The sequence below is a fragment of the Pteronotus mesoamericanus genome, unplaced genomic scaffold (assembly GCF_021234165.1).
Source record: "Pteronotus mesoamericanus isolate MK-2021 breed Mesoamerican mustached bat unplaced genomic scaffold, CSHL_Meso_final contig_25, whole genome shotgun sequence".
In the NCBI taxonomy this organism is placed as follows: Eukaryota; Metazoa; Chordata; class Mammalia; order Chiroptera; family Mormoopidae; genus Pteronotus; species Pteronotus mesoamericanus.
This window is the reverse complement of record NW_026555105.1, coordinates 25,157,249-25,172,961: the sequence shown is the minus strand read 5'-3', so window position 1 is coordinate 25,172,961 and position 15,713 is coordinate 25,157,249. Positions and strand designations below refer to the sequence as shown.

Sequence of the window (15,713 nt, the reverse complement as noted above, 5' to 3'; positions counted from 1 at the left end):
TAACTCTAAGACTTGTTTGCAGTTTTTTGAGACTTTATAGGGCAGCACTGGCTGAACATAATCCTGACCTGTGAGATGCTATGAATACATCATCATAGCTCTTTTATACAGTCAGTCCTGCAGTGTTACACCCACTTTTTTCAGAGATACAAGGATATTCTTATATAGGCATCTAAGGTAGACTTTTCTGGGGTAGCACAGGAGTGGAACAGGGTACGCACAAGGTCTGTCTGGAAGGTGTCCAGCCATGTAATATGAAAAATAGAGACATTTATTTAAGATGAAACACTGTACATAGGACAATAATGATGCCTCAATTCCCTTCAAAGTAGGCACCTTGGGTTCACACACAGTTCTCAAAATCGCCCCAGTTGCCCTGTCTTATTTTCCTGAATCTCGACAGTCTGAAACCTCTTCCCTTTTAAAAATGATTTTAGTTTCAGGAAGAAGCAAAAGTCATAGGGCACCAAATCTGGGCTGTGGGGGACTGAGTCACCTGGGGGATTTAATGCTTCACCAAAAACCTCTGCACGAGACGTGATGCATGAGCAGGTGCATTGTCATGATTAAGCTGCCAATCACCAGGTGCCCATAGCTGTGTCCTTGTGAATCATCCTAATAGTTTCTGTGGAGGAATATTCAAGTTAAACTCACAATCTGAAGCAGATTTATTGCTCTACTCAATCATTTTCAATGTGATGGCCACACAGTACACATGCTCACTCAATGGTGTCTACCATCCCCACTGACTAGTACAGTGAAGTCCTCATTGTTCACACTTGCACATTCCAGTTCATTCTCCTTGGCTGCCAGGTTACATCCACATGGGGTAAACCACTCTCATTATATTAACAACGGCTGGACTTTTTCCAGACAAACCTCATATATATGGGCCCAAATGGGAAAGATGTTAATTTTCCAGGAGACATCCGTAACTGTCTTAAAAGATAGGGGAAGCAAGATTAATTCTAGGTCAATACTGATTAAATGGGTTATTTGCTGTTTTTAGATAAATTTGTTGAAATCCAAGTTTTTGGAAAGCATATCCATATTTATTGTCATAATTTTTTGCTAACTATCCCTTCAGTTTTCTATTCTGTACATAGCAAGATACTCATTTTTATTAAACCTAAACCTATAAAGACAGTTCCTGGATGAGTACGAATAAATTGAAATACGACCCTTTTAAAAGTGGGTTTTAAAATAATTCATATAGGTAGAGCGCAGGGCATTTTTAGGGCAGCAAAACCATTGTTGCAATATTGCAATGTTGGATATGATATTACACATTTGTCACAACTCATGGGCCTGTACAACACAGTGAATCCTAATGTACACTATGGACTTTAGTTAATAATAATGTATTAATTTAGTCCATTAACTTCCATAAATTTATCACACTAATGCAGGATGTTAATGGGGGATTACGTATCGGAACTCTTTACACTTTGAACAGTTTTTTTGTAAATCTAAAACTGTTCTGAAAAAGTATTTTAAAAAATAGTTCATATCCTAAATATAAAATATATCCATATACAGTAGTGCGATTCAATAAAGAGCACGTATCTGAATCTTTCTTTAAATGGATCTAAGTAATAAGTTAATAACTACACAAGTTCACCATGGTAGGGCAAGACAGGACTTTGATAATCGTCTAGACATTACATTAAGAAACTAAAGGCCAAAGAAACTGATCAAAATCCCAAGTTTGGTGGCAGTACTGAGCTCAAAGCTTCCTCTTCAGACTCCCTAGCTGACCGCTCCGTCGATAACGCTACGTGCCATTTTTTTCTCTAATAAGATAACGGTGAAAATAACCAGTACAATTTGCAACACAAATGCAATAAGTATGACTGGAAAATGAGTAAAGGAACCATCATGGGCCTGCTGTGCTTCGTGAAATATCCTACTTCACTTACGTCTCCTCACGCTAAGTTCTTACAGGCAAAGGATAACGATCCCAAAGCCGTCCTACTTTCCACCGGGGCCGACTCCGGGATAGGAGCGGATCCGCCCAGCTGGTTCTCCCGGCCCTTCGGGTAGAAGCAAGGCGGGGCTGAGAGGAGACTTCGAGATCCTCAGGTGACCCCTGCCTAAGTCCCGCAGTTCCCTTCAGCTGCAGCTCTCTCGCCGTCCCCGCGCAGGACCCAGTCTAAGCTGCCAGAGTAACTCAGGGTCTTGTTTCTCCACTATGTGCCCGAAAGCTCGCGGGGAAATATGCAGCAGTTCAACTTATTGTACAGCCTTCTTCCAAGTTCTTTTTTGGCGCTGCTATGACGCAAGTTCCGTCCAAAGAGCAGAAAGACGGAAGGGGCGGGATGGAATGCAGCCAATCAAGGAGTTCGGTCAGAGGGAAGACCTGAGGCTTCCGGAAGCTGTCCGGAGGGTCTGACCGGAAAGCGGAAGCGGCGCTCAGCACGTGGGGGCGGTGTCGACGGGACGGTTCTGCGTCCTCTCCGTTTGTGGGAACTGACGCTGGCTGCCGCGACCGCTGAGGACGGGGGGCTGGGCATAGGGGGCTGGAGAAAAGCTGCGGAGTCGGGCGGCCCGCTGAGCGTCATGGAGTGTTCTGGAGAACAGTCGGGCCCGGAGCCACAGCTTCCCGGGGACCACCGCATCCGCGACGGAGACTTCGTGGTGCTGAAACGGGAAGATGTATTCAAAGCAGTGCAAGTTCAGAGGAGAAAGTGAGTCAGGTCGCTGATCTTAGGGTCCAATACCCCGTATTCTAGATGCTCTCTCCCGTCAGGTTTCCCACATACCCCTCTCATCAGGGTGTCATTTTTGGCTCTCTGGATCCTCAGCGTCCTCTCTAGTTATCTCCTCTCGGATCTCCCCACGGAGGGCTTTTCCCCCAGCATCCCATCCTCGGCCCTCTACTCTACTTTTCGTGTCTTTCTACAGAGACCCCCTTCCATGGTCTTATATTTGGCCCTCTGCTTCAACATCCTCCTCAGTCTTTCTGCTGAGAGTGTCTTTCCCATTCTTGACCCTGTAGTGCTCCGGTACTCCCCCCGCTCCACACATGGTTACCCCCACCCCCTGTACTGGGGTTCTAACACTAGGTTCTCAAGATCTCTTTTTTTTTTTTTCCTCACAGAACCTACTCTTTACTCTCTGCTCTTATCCTTGCTTCTCACCCGACCCCCTTCTCCCATAGACCCTCCTTCCTTACTCCTCTGCCAGGATCAGTTCCACAAAAACGAAACCTCTCCGACTTTATGTGATCTTCTGAGCGCTTCTCTCTACCTCAAAGGACTACTTGTCTACACTGAATAACTTCCCATAGAATGTGTGGTCACTTGAGGCTTCCAAATTTTACACCAGGCGATGGGAGTTTTTGGAAAAGTTAAATTGCCCAGAAGCAGTTTGCTTAAGTTCTCAGAACTTGAAATTAGGTTTGGTTTGTGAACCTGCTGATTAAATATCACTGATTTAGTATTAGAAAAGTGAGAGTTTTGATAACTTTAAGCAGGGGTGATGAGGTTCTTAAGTCTCAGGTGCTTATTAATGGTGAAAATGTATTGGGGTGTTTTGATTAATTATTTGAAAAGTAAAACCAAGCTTTCTTTTGAGGTGGCTTATTATTGTACTTTGGATAAAGGAGTAAGTTCAAGGCAGTGTCAGGAGAAGAGCTAGCAGACCATAAGTCTGGGTATTGTGAGACTTGGAATTTGTGGTAAGTGCTCAGTTCAGATGAACTGTTACTTCTTTGTGAATCAAACTGTTGCCTGGTATTTAAAGTGAAACGGGTGTCATGGAAAAATAATAACAGTCCCCAAAGCACCAAATGGTGACAACGAAGTTTCTTTGCACAAGCACCACTCCACTAAAGAAAGGAAAAAAATGCAAGGGGAGAGAGATTTGTTTTAGTTCAGAAATGCAGAATCTACACCAGCTTTTAAGCCTTTGTAAATTCCACATTGATAAAATTCATTTTGGTGGTTGAAATTAGAGAAATTCCGTAATATATATCTCATCATTACTGTATTTTATATTCTTTTTATTTTCTTAGAGGGGAAGGGAGGGAGAGAAACTTCAGTGGGGTTGACCCTCGTTCGCACCCTGATTGGGGACCAAACCTGAAACCCAGGCGTGTACCCTGACCAGGAATCCAACCTGCAACCTTGTGGTTTATGGAGTGACACCCAGCCAACTGAACCACACCGGCCAGGGCTGTATTTTGTATTCTTAAAACCAGTACTTTTCTTATTTTCAGCCTTTTTGATTAGAAAGGTGTGCTTGCTCCCAAGTACCTAAATTTTGGAAAGTGCCAGTAATAATTATTTAAACTTTTTAATTGAAGTATAGCATCATTAGATTGTAAGTTCGAGGAACTCAAAGTTACACAACTGTATAATGACTGTGCGGGTGAAACTGTTTTTTCTTTTTTTTTCATACTGTCCTTTTAAGTTGCCTAATTTTGCAGTGTGGTTGTTTGAGTGTGCTTCTTTAAAATGTGCTTAGATGAGAACTTTTTCAGTCCTGAGGAAGCAGTCAGCAACATCTTTATTTCTAAAAAGTACTCTTTAGAATTTTTAAAAATTTGGAAACACTTTTTATCACTTTCCTAGGCAGAAGACACAACATTAGTTTACATTTAGAAAATGACCCTCTGAGGTCAGCTACATCCCAGGCCAAATGTTCCCTTCCTTTACAGCTAGATTCATCTGGTTGAGCAGAAGCAGCCGTGGCTATCTAGAAGGAGATTGCAAATCCCCCCACCTTTTCCCGGTGAAGACTTGGCTCCACATCCTTCTGGCTGAGCCCCACTTTGCATACTAGGGCATTGACCTCCTATCAGGCCAATCAGTTTGAGTGACATACCCTCCTTTGCACATGAGACCAGAAGCCAGAGGGATAAACTCAACCCCAGCAAAGAACCAGTATTTCATTAGCACTGGATACTCAGAGAACTGGGAGGAGGTGCACATCTAGGCCAAGCTGAGTTTGAGCTTCTCTGCCAGGGTTTATGTCAGCAAATATTTTGAATATCATTTGTTGGGAACTGAAGACCCAGCAGAGAAAAGAGTTGGTTTTATCTGGATCACTTAGTATCTTGCAGAAATTCACTCAGATGATTCAAGTGAGATTTAATGAAGATGTGACACATACAAATAACATACAGAGGGGTGGCAAGGTTTAGGAAACTAGTAGAGACTGGAGTCTGGCAGTGAATGGTAGGAAACCTTTGGCAAGGGAGCCTGGGTGATGTGTCTTATACATTCTGTCATGGTCCGCCTCCTGGGGGACAGAGAAAGGAAGAGAAGGTGTGGGGTGGGGCATGAAAATTAACCAGCATGTGTCTTGCAGGAGTCGGAGTTCTATCAGTGTGAGCCAATCCTGAATCTAGGCAGGACGTCTGAGAGCCATTGGTCTTTGCTGGGTAGACTGTGTGGTACAGTGGAAAGAACCAGGCTTTGGGAGGCAGGCAGACTTGGATTTGAATCCCGGCTCCCACGTTTAAACTGTGAACCTTGGGAAGACACTTTTCCCTGAGCCTCAGATTGCTCATTTGGAAAGACCTGCGCCCCAGGATTGCTATGAACTAAATCAAAAAGTATGAAACACCTGGCAAATACTGCTTAGCCCCTGGCTGACCCTCAGTGGATGTTTGTTTTCTTAAGAAAGGAAAGGTTCTTGTTTTTTGTGGGATTTCAGTTTAAAATTGTAATAAGATGAAAATCTGGGTAATGGAATTTTGTTTGTAATAAACCACTTTCAATAAATGTTATTCTCACTGTCAAAAAATAAAATCTAGGTAATGGGAAAAACTAAAGTCACCTGGGCCTCAGCAGAGCGTTGGCAGTGTCAGGCACCATTTCCAAATGTGTATATTGTCAGTAGTGTTTATTTGTAAGTCTAATTAGCTTTTACTAGGTAATTTCAAAGAAAATGACCATTTAAGCTAGGGAATTCGTTAAATCCCTGTTATGTTAAAGATTGTTCAGTTTTGAGATTTTCTTTTGTGAGTTTCAAGGGGTGTGAGTGTGTGTCCAGTGACCTGGCATCCTTGGCCACCCTTTATGCTACTTAGGAAGTGTGCAGAGCTTGTGAGCTGGGACATCCTGTTAGACAGTGCTAATTGGAGTCAGACCTATGCCCCAGAAGAGGAATGTCTTGTCCTTGTTTCTTATTCCAAATTCAGTGTTTTGTGGCTTCCTTATTACTGTCTCTGCCCCAACCAGATTCTGTCTAGTTCATTTATCATTTCATGTTCAGAGATAATGCTGTACGTCATCCTTTGTGTGGACCAGTTTTGAAATAAACTAGAATGAATATATCTTTTCTATACTAAATGCAAATGAGATTCAACTAATTGATTGCATTTTATTCCCCAGAAAAGTAACTTTTGAAAAACAGTGGTTCTATCTGGATAACGTCATTGGCCATAGTTATGGAACCACATTTGAAGTGACCAGTGGAGGAAGTCTTCAGCCTACGAAGAAGAAGGAAGAGCCTGCTTCAGGTGCATACTTTGGTTGTATGAAATAGGTGCTCTTGAGCTCTCTAGTCAGAAACCTGTCAACCCTAATTAATTCTAATGTATTAGTCCAGGCTATCTCTAAAGAAATCTAAACTCATAATCTAAGAACTAAAGCTTAGTGGAATGAAGCATGGTTTGCCTTTGGCTTTGAGATACTTGGATCTGGCTCCAGCCCATCATCACTGACTCTTTGACCTTGGGCCAGGCATTTAATCCCATGAATCCTTGCTGCTTCAGTGTAAAAGCAGATGCAGAGCCTTTTCAGTACTCAGAGTTAAGGAACAGCTTTGAGGTAGGTAACATACTGGTTGGAGGTTAAGGCGGCTGGCTTTGAATTCAGTTGACTAGGTTTAAGATTCAGCTCCATTACTTGCTTTGTAACCTTGGGCAAGTTATTCTCTAAATCTTATCTCCTCATCTGTAAAATGGGACAATAAACATTTAATGCCTAGGCTGTAGAGAGTCATAGGAGATATATAGAAAGTTCTTAATAGTGCCTTGCTTATAATAAAGCCCCCATAATTTTAGCTATTATTATTAATTAAAATTAAGTACTTAAATATTTGTTAAAATGAATGTACTTAATATATTTTATTAAGAAAATAAATATCCTTAAATAATTATTAAAATTAAACAATTAAAACTGTTAAAATTCTGGTTCAAACAAGTTAGTTAAATACTTCTAACATCTATATTTTTATTAAGTACCAAATATGTTTCAGGCATGTTTAGTCATTATGATTATAGCAGTTCATGAAATGGATCATTTAATAAAATTTATTAGTGGAGCACTGACTGTCATGGCTCAGTGGACGGAGTGTTGGCCTGTGAGCCAAAAGGTTACTGGATCGATTCCTGGTGAGGGCACATACCTGGGTTGCAGGCCAGGTACCCAGTTGGGGGAGTGCGAGAGGCAACCAGTCATTGTTTCTCTCGCACATCAGTGCTTCCTCTCCCTGTCTTTCTCTTTCTCCTTCCCTTCCGCTCCCTAAAAACAAATAAATAAATTTAAAAAAAATTATTAGTGGGGAACACCAAAAATAATCTAGTAAAAAAGCAAACAGCATAATTTTAGATGGTGATGCATGCTATGAAGATGACAAAGCAGAGAGGTGTCCTAGAAGCTGATTAGATGAGGTGATATTTGGCTGCGATAATGAGCTCAGCTCAGATTGATGGAAAAGATGCAGCTACTCACATTGTCTTAAGAGCGTTGCAGACAGAGAGAACAGCAAGTACTGAAGCCCTGGGGTGTGGGCTTGTGCTTAGGGGCTTAGGAACAGAAACAAGGACAGTGTGGTTGAGAATGAGGGTCAAGAAATGAGGCCGGAAGAAGGTAGCCAAGGGCCAGAGCATACACACTTGCAGATCATCTTTGCATTGTATTCTAATTGCTACTGGAAGCCTCTTTGTGGTTTGGTGAATCAGAATAATGAGACGATTTGCATTTTAAACAGAACTCTGGTCCCCAGGTGGATTGTAGGGGACAAATGCAGGAGCAGGAAGATGAGTTAGAGACTTGTAGTCAGTGCAAGAAAGGATGATAGGCTGGGGTGGAACAGAAAGGCCAAATTTGCATGTACATTCCAGTGGAACTGGAAGGCCAAATTTGAGTGGCTGATGGGCTGGATGTGGATATGAACTTAGAAGAAGGAAGATTTTTAATAATTTCAGATCATAAATGTCATAAAGCAATTTCCTTCCTTAGAGACCAAAGAAGCGGGCACTGATAATCGAAATATAGTTGATGATGGGAAATCTCAGAAACTTACTCAAGATGACATAAAAGCTTTAAAGGACAAGGGCATTAAAGGAGAGGTAATATTAAAAGGATATTGTTTTGTTTTTGTTTGGTATTTAGGGAATTGCTTGGTTTTTAAAGCAGATTTTACCTGAGGTAAAATGTAAAAATACTGTATATTTGTTAGAAATAACTTGGAATGTACATGCAATTCAGTACGTCAAAAGTTTCATTTCTTATATGCAGAAATGTAAGTGAATGAAATTACTAATATTGTTAGCAAACGAAAATTTAATAACTTAGTGCATATTAGATCTTAACTTTATTTTCAGTAATGTTTTCAGCCAGTGTCTTCAGGAATGACAGTTTCCTTTACCTCTCTTCTTTCTTTGTTGTATATCCCTGTTAGTTTAGTTTAAACGGTGTTATAAAGTACTTGTATTTTAATACAAATTCTAGATAGAGTAAGAAACGACAGAATTCATCCATTTAAACTTCTGTGGAAAAGGAACTGGAGAATCAGACCTTTGGATACATTCTGGGGTAAGAAACCTTTGAAGTGATCTGTTCTGTGAAAATAAAATTTCAGGAAATCTGCTCCTTTTCTTATAGGAAATAGTTCAGCAATTAATTGAAAATAGTACAACATTCCGAGACAAGACAGAATTTGCTCAAGATAAATATATAAAAAAGAAGAAAAAGAAGTAAGTCTGTTTGAAAAAGATGGAAACATTAAATCTTTTTGTAGATTTAAAAAACATTATTAAAAATAAAATGTTTTTAAACCAGTATTTAAAAATTGGTGTTCTGTTTTTTTCTTCCCCCAGATATGAAGCCATCATTACTATTGTGAAGCCATCCACCCGCATTCTTTCAATTATGTATTATGCCAGAGAACCTGGAAAAATTAAGTACGCTTTGTTTCCTTTCAAAAGTATAATTGGGGGAGAATTTATTTTTAAGAAAGTCATGATTTTAAATAAAATGAAAAACTTGCTCACCTGCATAAAGTATTCTCCTACCCCATAAATTGTAAGTTCTTTTTCCTGTCGCTCCAAAGCAATCGATAATCTTATCAACATAATGTTTAATGTGACAAAACTTGAAAAATGATTAAAATTACAGACCTTGCTTTGCTAAGAATGAATGAATTGTTCTTTTTTTCTTAGCCACATGAGATATGATACACTAGCTCAGATGTTGACATTGGGAAATATTCATGCTGGCAATAAAATGATTGTAATGGAAACGTGTGCAGGCTTAGTACTGGGTGCAATGATGGAACGAATGGGAGGTAAGTTTTAACATTTTCAAATTCATGTTTTGAGTAAAGATCTAAAAAAATAAAAATTTCAATCTCATGGAAAGTGAGGTTGAATTACTGTGAGGTTATTGAAGTAACTTGGGCCTATGCAGCTCCAGTCCCTGGGACCTTTCTGCACAGTCTGCAACTCCCAGCCTGCCCTGTGTTGGCACCTCCAGATGACAGCTGTCCTTCCCTGCTTCAGTAGCAATGGGGGTGATTCTCAAGACTGTGGCTGGCTAAGACCTCCAGGGCAATGATTTCAGGAACCTCTTGTATAGCTAATGTTATTGGTGTGAATTGAGTGGGAAAAATACTAGGAATGTATTTACTGCTGGAAGATACAGTACAACCTGACTTGCCTGCCCTTTCTCTGACCCCATAGAAGCTAAGAACTTTTAACTGTCATGTCTGAAAATAATGTCATTGGACTGGGGGAAAGCTGAGAAACAGTCACCAATCATGTGACATCCAAATTTGCAAAATCAGAGTTTTACTATAGTGTCAGGTGGGAGTAAGCTTGTTTAAAACTTCCTGTGTCTCTGCTTTGGAATTACATCACATCCACTGGCAATATTCATAGACTCCAAACTCCTAGATGAGCTGCATCATCTCATCTGTCAGCCTCTGAACAGAGTCAAGTAGAGAGACATTCAGTCTTCTTACTGTGGAGGACCCTAAGGATTTGCAAAATCTAGAGTCATCTTCATCACGAGATACTTGTTTTTTTAATCTGTTCAGGTTTTGGTTCCATTATTCAGCTGTATCCTGGAGGTGGACCAGTTCGGGCAGCAACGACGTGTTTTGGATTTCCCAAATCTTTCTTCAGTAGTCTGTATGAATTCCCCCTCAACAAAGTGGACAGCCTCCTAAATGGAACATTCTCTGCCGAGATGTTATCTTCAGAGCCAAAAGACAGTGCTTCGGTTGAAGAAAGTAATGAAGCACTGGAGGAAAAACAGACTCCCGAACAGGAGAACGAAGACAGCATGGCAGAGGCCCCAGAGAACAACCACCCCAAAGAAGAGGAAACAGTGGAAATTATCTCTCCAGATCCAGAGTATAAGGAGCCTAAACAGAAAGGAAGCAAAAGGGATTATGTAAGAATGTTAAAGAGTCGCCCCTGCCCTCATAATACACCTCCCAGGACCTAAGTTAATTTCATTTAAGCACTAAGATTTGATTTGGCTTTGCAGCAACAGCTCCCAAAATAATAAATATCAAAACAGATGGAGAAAGTGTGTGTGGGTGCACACACATGTGATACAATCTCTGGGACGGAGCTTTATGATACAGAAACATTGTATATAGGTAGTGTAATCATTTTATAGCATACGGGCTTTCTCGTGTGTTTTCAGCTTCCTTATAAATGACCTCCTTCTGTTGCTTTAGTTTGAGTTGATAAACATTGTTGAAATGTTTTGAAAGACCAATGTTTCCATAAGCATGACTGAATGACCTCAGTACTTTGGTTTCTTATTTTTGAAGAATCAGGAAAAGCAGAGGAGACAAGAGGAGCAGAGGAAAAGACATTTAGAGGCTGCTGCTCTGCTGAGTGAAAGGAACGCAGATGGGTGCGTTGATGAAAGAATACGGGTGACATCTTGCTGTTCACGAGCTCTGCCTGAAACATATTAGTATTCTCTGCCTGTCTGCTTTGCTTCTGTGGGAGCAGACATGATGATTCTTGAGTTTTTAAAGAAAGGAGGCTGTATCTGGTAGAGGTAGGAAATTGTGCTGGTTTCAGAATTTTTAAAGAAATTTGAAATCTCTCCAATGATGGTGCATCAGCTGGCTCTGTGTAGTCCTTGCCTGCATGCAGGTGGTGGGGTGTTCAGCTTGGTGTGAAACTGGCTAATGTGAGGGTTAAGGAGACCTGACAGGGGAAGAGATTCAGGTGCCTGCAGAGCCAGCATCACTGTTGGATTCGTTTCCAGGTGATTTTTTTAATTGAACTTACTGGGGTGACATTGGTTAATAAAATTATACAGGTTTCACGTGTACTCCAGATGATTTTTTTTAATCAAGAATGTTAAATGCTACTTAGAGTTGCCAGGCACCTTGAGAGCTTATAATTCAGTCTGTGTTTCCTAGAAATGAATAGTTCATGATTTTATCTGGAATTTTTAGAATGTTGTATTTAAAGTTCTTCCTTGTATAAGTCATGCAAATAAACACATGATCATTTTAAATGTATTTTTAAAACCTATGCTCCATTTTGGGAGCAAAGAGAATAATATATCCAACATCTTTCTTGCAGTTTAATTGTAGCTAGTCGTTTCCACCCCACTCCACTGCTGCTGTCTTTGCTGGATTTCGTGGCCCCTTCAAGGCCGTTCGTGGTCTACTGTCAGTATAAAGAGGTAATACTAAAATGGAATAGAGGGGAATTCTTGTAGCCAAATGTTGATTCTCAAATTATGTCCCTAGAAGTAATTCTTAACAGAACTTTTTTATGCCTTCAGCCTCTGTTGGAATGCTACACAAAACTACGAGAAAGAGGAGGGGTCATCAACCTCAGGCTGTCTGAAACCTGGCTCAGAAATTACCAGGTACATGTTCCTACAGCCAGGCCCAGGAGCTGCTCTCCTGTGTCTCTGGCTCCCTGCAGTACTGCTGGAAGTTGCTAAATACAGATATCCCTATTTCTGTTTATAGAGATGAAACAGTCTCGTGCCTATAACTCAGAGAAAGTGTCCTGATCTTTCCTTACCCTTTTTTTCTCCTTTTGTGCCAGGGCTTATTACTGTGTGACTCCAATGCAGAAACATTTAAAATGCAAACCGTTGTGGTAGTGTTTACCCACTGCCTCAAGGTCACTGTGGAGGGAATAACTAATAATAGCAAAACCCCCAAGCCGAGAAAGTGATCCTCTCCTCTCTGCTGAGATGTCTGTGTAGCAAATTTTCAGTATTTACTGGTGGGCTCTGTGTCAGGTCAGGTCCTCTGGAAGGCATAGGTCAAGTGGAATTAGAAGTGTAATAGATTTATCGGGGGAAATGCCTTTGAAAGATAAGCAGGGAGGGAACAGGATTAGGCAGGCAGGGAAAGCAGGCAGACCCAGATGCAGGTCTGGTGCCTATGAAAGAGGAGGGTAACAGTATAGGGGAGGGAGAAACTGCTAGGGTCATGGGGAGCCCCAGAGCAAAGACTTCCTATTAAAGGAGCCTTGTTTTGGCCAGAAATGGTGCAGTCCTGGCAGCCATACCCAGTTATCAACTTGGAGCAGCCCATGGCCTCTCTGGGAGTAAAGGCTGGGACAGCTGCTGAAGGCCTTCTGCTGCTTGAAATCCTCATAGCAGTTCCCTCTTGGAGATCTGAGGGAGCGCCTCCATGCGGCCACCTCCATGCGGCCACAGGCCCTGCCCTGCTGCGTGGATGCCATGCATCGTACAGGACACTGCAGCCCTGGGTGATCCTGCCCTTGATGGCAGCCGTCTTATTTAGCTACAGTAGCAGGAAAGAGGTCTTGACAGAGTCAGCGGGCATTAGGAAAGGGAGCCTGTGAGTGTATGTCCAGTAGCTGCATTTCCAAGGACCCAAACTCCGCTGTTGGCCATGCAGTGCCCTGGAGCCAAGGGTAAGAAAGCTACTCACAGGCCCAGAGCACTACACAAACCGTTGGCTCATTTGCCACCCGAAAGTTGCTTCAGGTTTAAGAGAATCAGCTTCTCTTTTTATTTTTATTTTTCAAAAGAAAGTCACTTAAACCAATTTGTCTAGTTTAATCAGCACTATCATTTCTAGGAAGGAGCTCCTTAATACTGGCCTGTTTAAATCTTCAAGAGAATCTGTCATTTAAATGCTGAATTCTGGCACGTGTATTGTTAAGCATGTTTTTTACCTGCTTAGGAAAACATGAGTGTCTATCTTTCTGTCCTGTGTAGGTTTTGCCAGATCGAAGTCATCCCAAACTACTGATGAGTGGAGGTGGGGGTTACCTTCTCTCAGGCTTCACTGTTGCCATGGAAAACCTTAAAGCAGACCCCAGTCTCAAATCCAACTCAAGCACTTTAGAATCACACAAGAATGAAGAGCCAGCAGCTAAAAAACGGAAATGCCCAGAGTCTGACTCTTAACCTTTGATGAGTTGCTTTGATTTTTGTTCTCAGGCATTATACAGTTAGTAATTAAATTTAAAAGTCATTACTAATTGGTTTTTCATATTCCAACATAAGATCATGTCTATACAACTGTTCCTGGGAAAAATAAGTATGTCTTTTGTTCACCACCAACACTGATGGGGTTTGGTTTGTCAAAACCTTGAGCCAAAATACCCACGCCTGGAGTATACTGTGGACTGAGATATGGCCAATTCTGTTTATTTTACAACAGTGCTCCAGGAACTTTCAGTACTCTGTGCAGATGTCTAGAATTTAGACATCTTAAAAATCTATTTATATAAGACTGTTTATGTGTTAAGCTAAGTGGGATAACACAACATAGCTAAAACTTGATGGGTACTTAAGGAATTTGTGGAAGAAATTTCCTTGTTCATTCTACTCTCTGTAACCTAAGCAATACGGATGTGTGAGTGTTAGATTTACAGTACCAAAAAATGTCCACCCCCTTCCCTACAGTGGAATAAACTATTTGAAATTCCAGATTTTCTTATTTTAATAGTTGATGACCTAGTAAAATCAAATATTTATTTTATTGCTTTCTGTTGTTGATAGGTGTAGTACAGTACTTTTTTTTGCATTAATTTACCAATCTTCTAAGAATGAATGAGGAGATTGGTCAATTAAATAAAGTGACTAGAATTTCGGTGTATGTTCAATTAAAGGAAACAAATGGTTTTTTCTCTCTCCACAGACTTACGGAGATAGATGTATACACATATATATGCACAGTAAGTCCTCATTTAACATTGTCTATAGATTCTGTAGCAGATCTTTAAGCAAAAAGATATATATCGAAACCAATTTTACCATAGGCTAGTACGTACAAACAAGAGTTAAGTTCTTATGGCATTTCATAAGTGTTATAATGAATGATAGTGAATGAATTGATGTTATTTGAGGATTTGCTGTATATGGATATTGGTACATAAACATACATATATATATTTGTATACACACACACACACACACACACACACACACACACGGAGACAGAATGCACTATCTCTATGAACTGTGACAAAGTTTAGTGCAGGGCTTAGACCAGTTATTGCATTAGTGTCACTCCTTGTCAAATGTATTTTAAAGTGCCTTTTTTGGTAATTATTAATGCTGGTTTTTTGACCTCTGGCATGATTAGGTGGTTAATCTTTCTAAGCTCCGAAAAAATATAATCAAATTATTTGGTCACCTGCTGCAGCCAGGAAAAGTGTTCAAAGTAAGTCAAGACTCTTGTCCATGAGTCTTGCTGTCTAAACACGCTCATCTGGTGTATTGTTCACATCATTATGATACAGAAGCAGATCTTCCAGTGAGGAGCATCTCAGAAAAAAAAAATTGCTTCTTCCTACTAGCATGTACTATTCTGATAATGGCCAATGTGATTACCAAGTACAGTTTTGATTCTTTTTTCTTAAAACAATTGCTTTTAAAGAATAAAAGTGTTTCCAACCGTGATCCTTTGGACTGACATTAATGATGCCGTCTGTGACACAGCGTTCACTGGCTTTCAGCCGACTGTGACATACGGTCTACGTAAGAAGACATGCCCTGATTGGCACCTCACTGAACTTGCCTCTGGAAACAGCCCTTGCAGTTTTCACCCACATACAACCAGTCAAGTTTGATCAAAGGGAACAGAACAGGTGCACAGATGGGGTTCAGTAGAGGCTGGTCTCCACTCATCACTGTTGTTGGAACCATCTCCTCCAGGGGACTCAGCCAGCTTCCGTGTCCCATCCCATCCCATTGAGGCGAGGGTCTGCCCTGCCAAGGCCCTGTGCGCCCACGAAGCTGCCCCTGGAGTTGACTCGTGGACAGATCTCACACCAGCATCTAGGTAACCCTAACCCTGATGAAGGTTTTCTCAATATAGTTTTCTTATTCATTAAGTACTGATGATTTAATTCAGTGGGTCGAAAACTGTGCACCAGGATCCCCTGGAGGGCTCATTAAACACAGATGGTTGGAGCCCCGTCCCCAAGTGTTTGATTCAGTAGGCTTGGGGTGGGCAAAAAGGACATTTCTAAGTTGCCAGGTGATGCTGGTGCTGCAGGCCAA

At 41.1% G+C, this 15,713-nt stretch overlaps 2 protein-coding genes across 3 annotated transcripts in view; one reads left to right on the top strand and one right to left on the bottom strand.

The window, feature by feature from the left end:
- The window catches only part of MCM8 (minichromosome maintenance 8 homologous recombination repair factor), a 39,515-nt gene extending 37,533 nt beyond the window's left edge, over positions 1 to 1,982 (bottom strand). Inside the window, exon 1 of the mRNA XM_054574022.1 lies at positions 1,976 to 1,982. The gene's annotated coding sequence lies outside the window, so the exon portion shown is untranslated. The remainder of the gene's footprint in view (positions 1 to 1,975) is intronic.
- A 454-nt stretch (positions 1,983 to 2,436) lies between these two features.
- TRMT6 (tRNA methyltransferase 6 non-catalytic subunit) lies at positions 2,437 to 15,101 on the top strand. Of its 2 annotated transcripts, XM_054574018.1 has the most exons (11): positions 2,437 to 2,687; positions 6,342 to 6,469; positions 8,196 to 8,305; positions 8,841 to 8,932; positions 9,056 to 9,139; positions 9,398 to 9,522; positions 10,273 to 10,631; positions 11,020 to 11,105; positions 11,792 to 11,894; positions 11,997 to 12,083; positions 13,419 to 15,101. In XM_054574018.1, the coding sequence occupies exons 1-11, from the start codon at positions 2,560 to 2,562 to the stop codon at positions 13,608 to 13,610; spliced, it is 1,494 nt and encodes a 497-aa protein (XP_054429993.1). In that variant the 5' UTR covers positions 2,437 to 2,559; the 3' UTR covers positions 13,611 to 15,101. The 2 variants fall into 2 exon arrangements, with proteins under 2 accessions (XP_054429993.1, XP_054429994.1); XM_054574019.1 differs by lacking the exon at positions 8,196 to 8,305 and having other exon boundaries at positions 2,677 to 2,687.
- Positions 15,102 to 15,713: the final 612 nt, after the last annotated feature.

Bases quoted from the DNA above. Each gene is read 5' to 3' on its own strand.
- TRMT6 (XM_054574018.1), top strand. From the start codon at position 2,560: ATGGAGTGTTCTGGAGAACAGTCGGGCCCGGAGCCACAGCTTCCCGGG. The intron at 2,688-6,341 runs GTGAGTCAGGTC...TTTATTCCCCAG, and splicing joins GTGCAAGTTCAGAGGAGAAA to AAAAGTAACTTTTGAAAAAC. The intron at 8,306-8,840 runs GTAATATTAAAA...CTTTTCTTATAG, and splicing joins ACAAGGGCATTAAAGGAGAG to GAAATAGTTCAGCAATTAAT.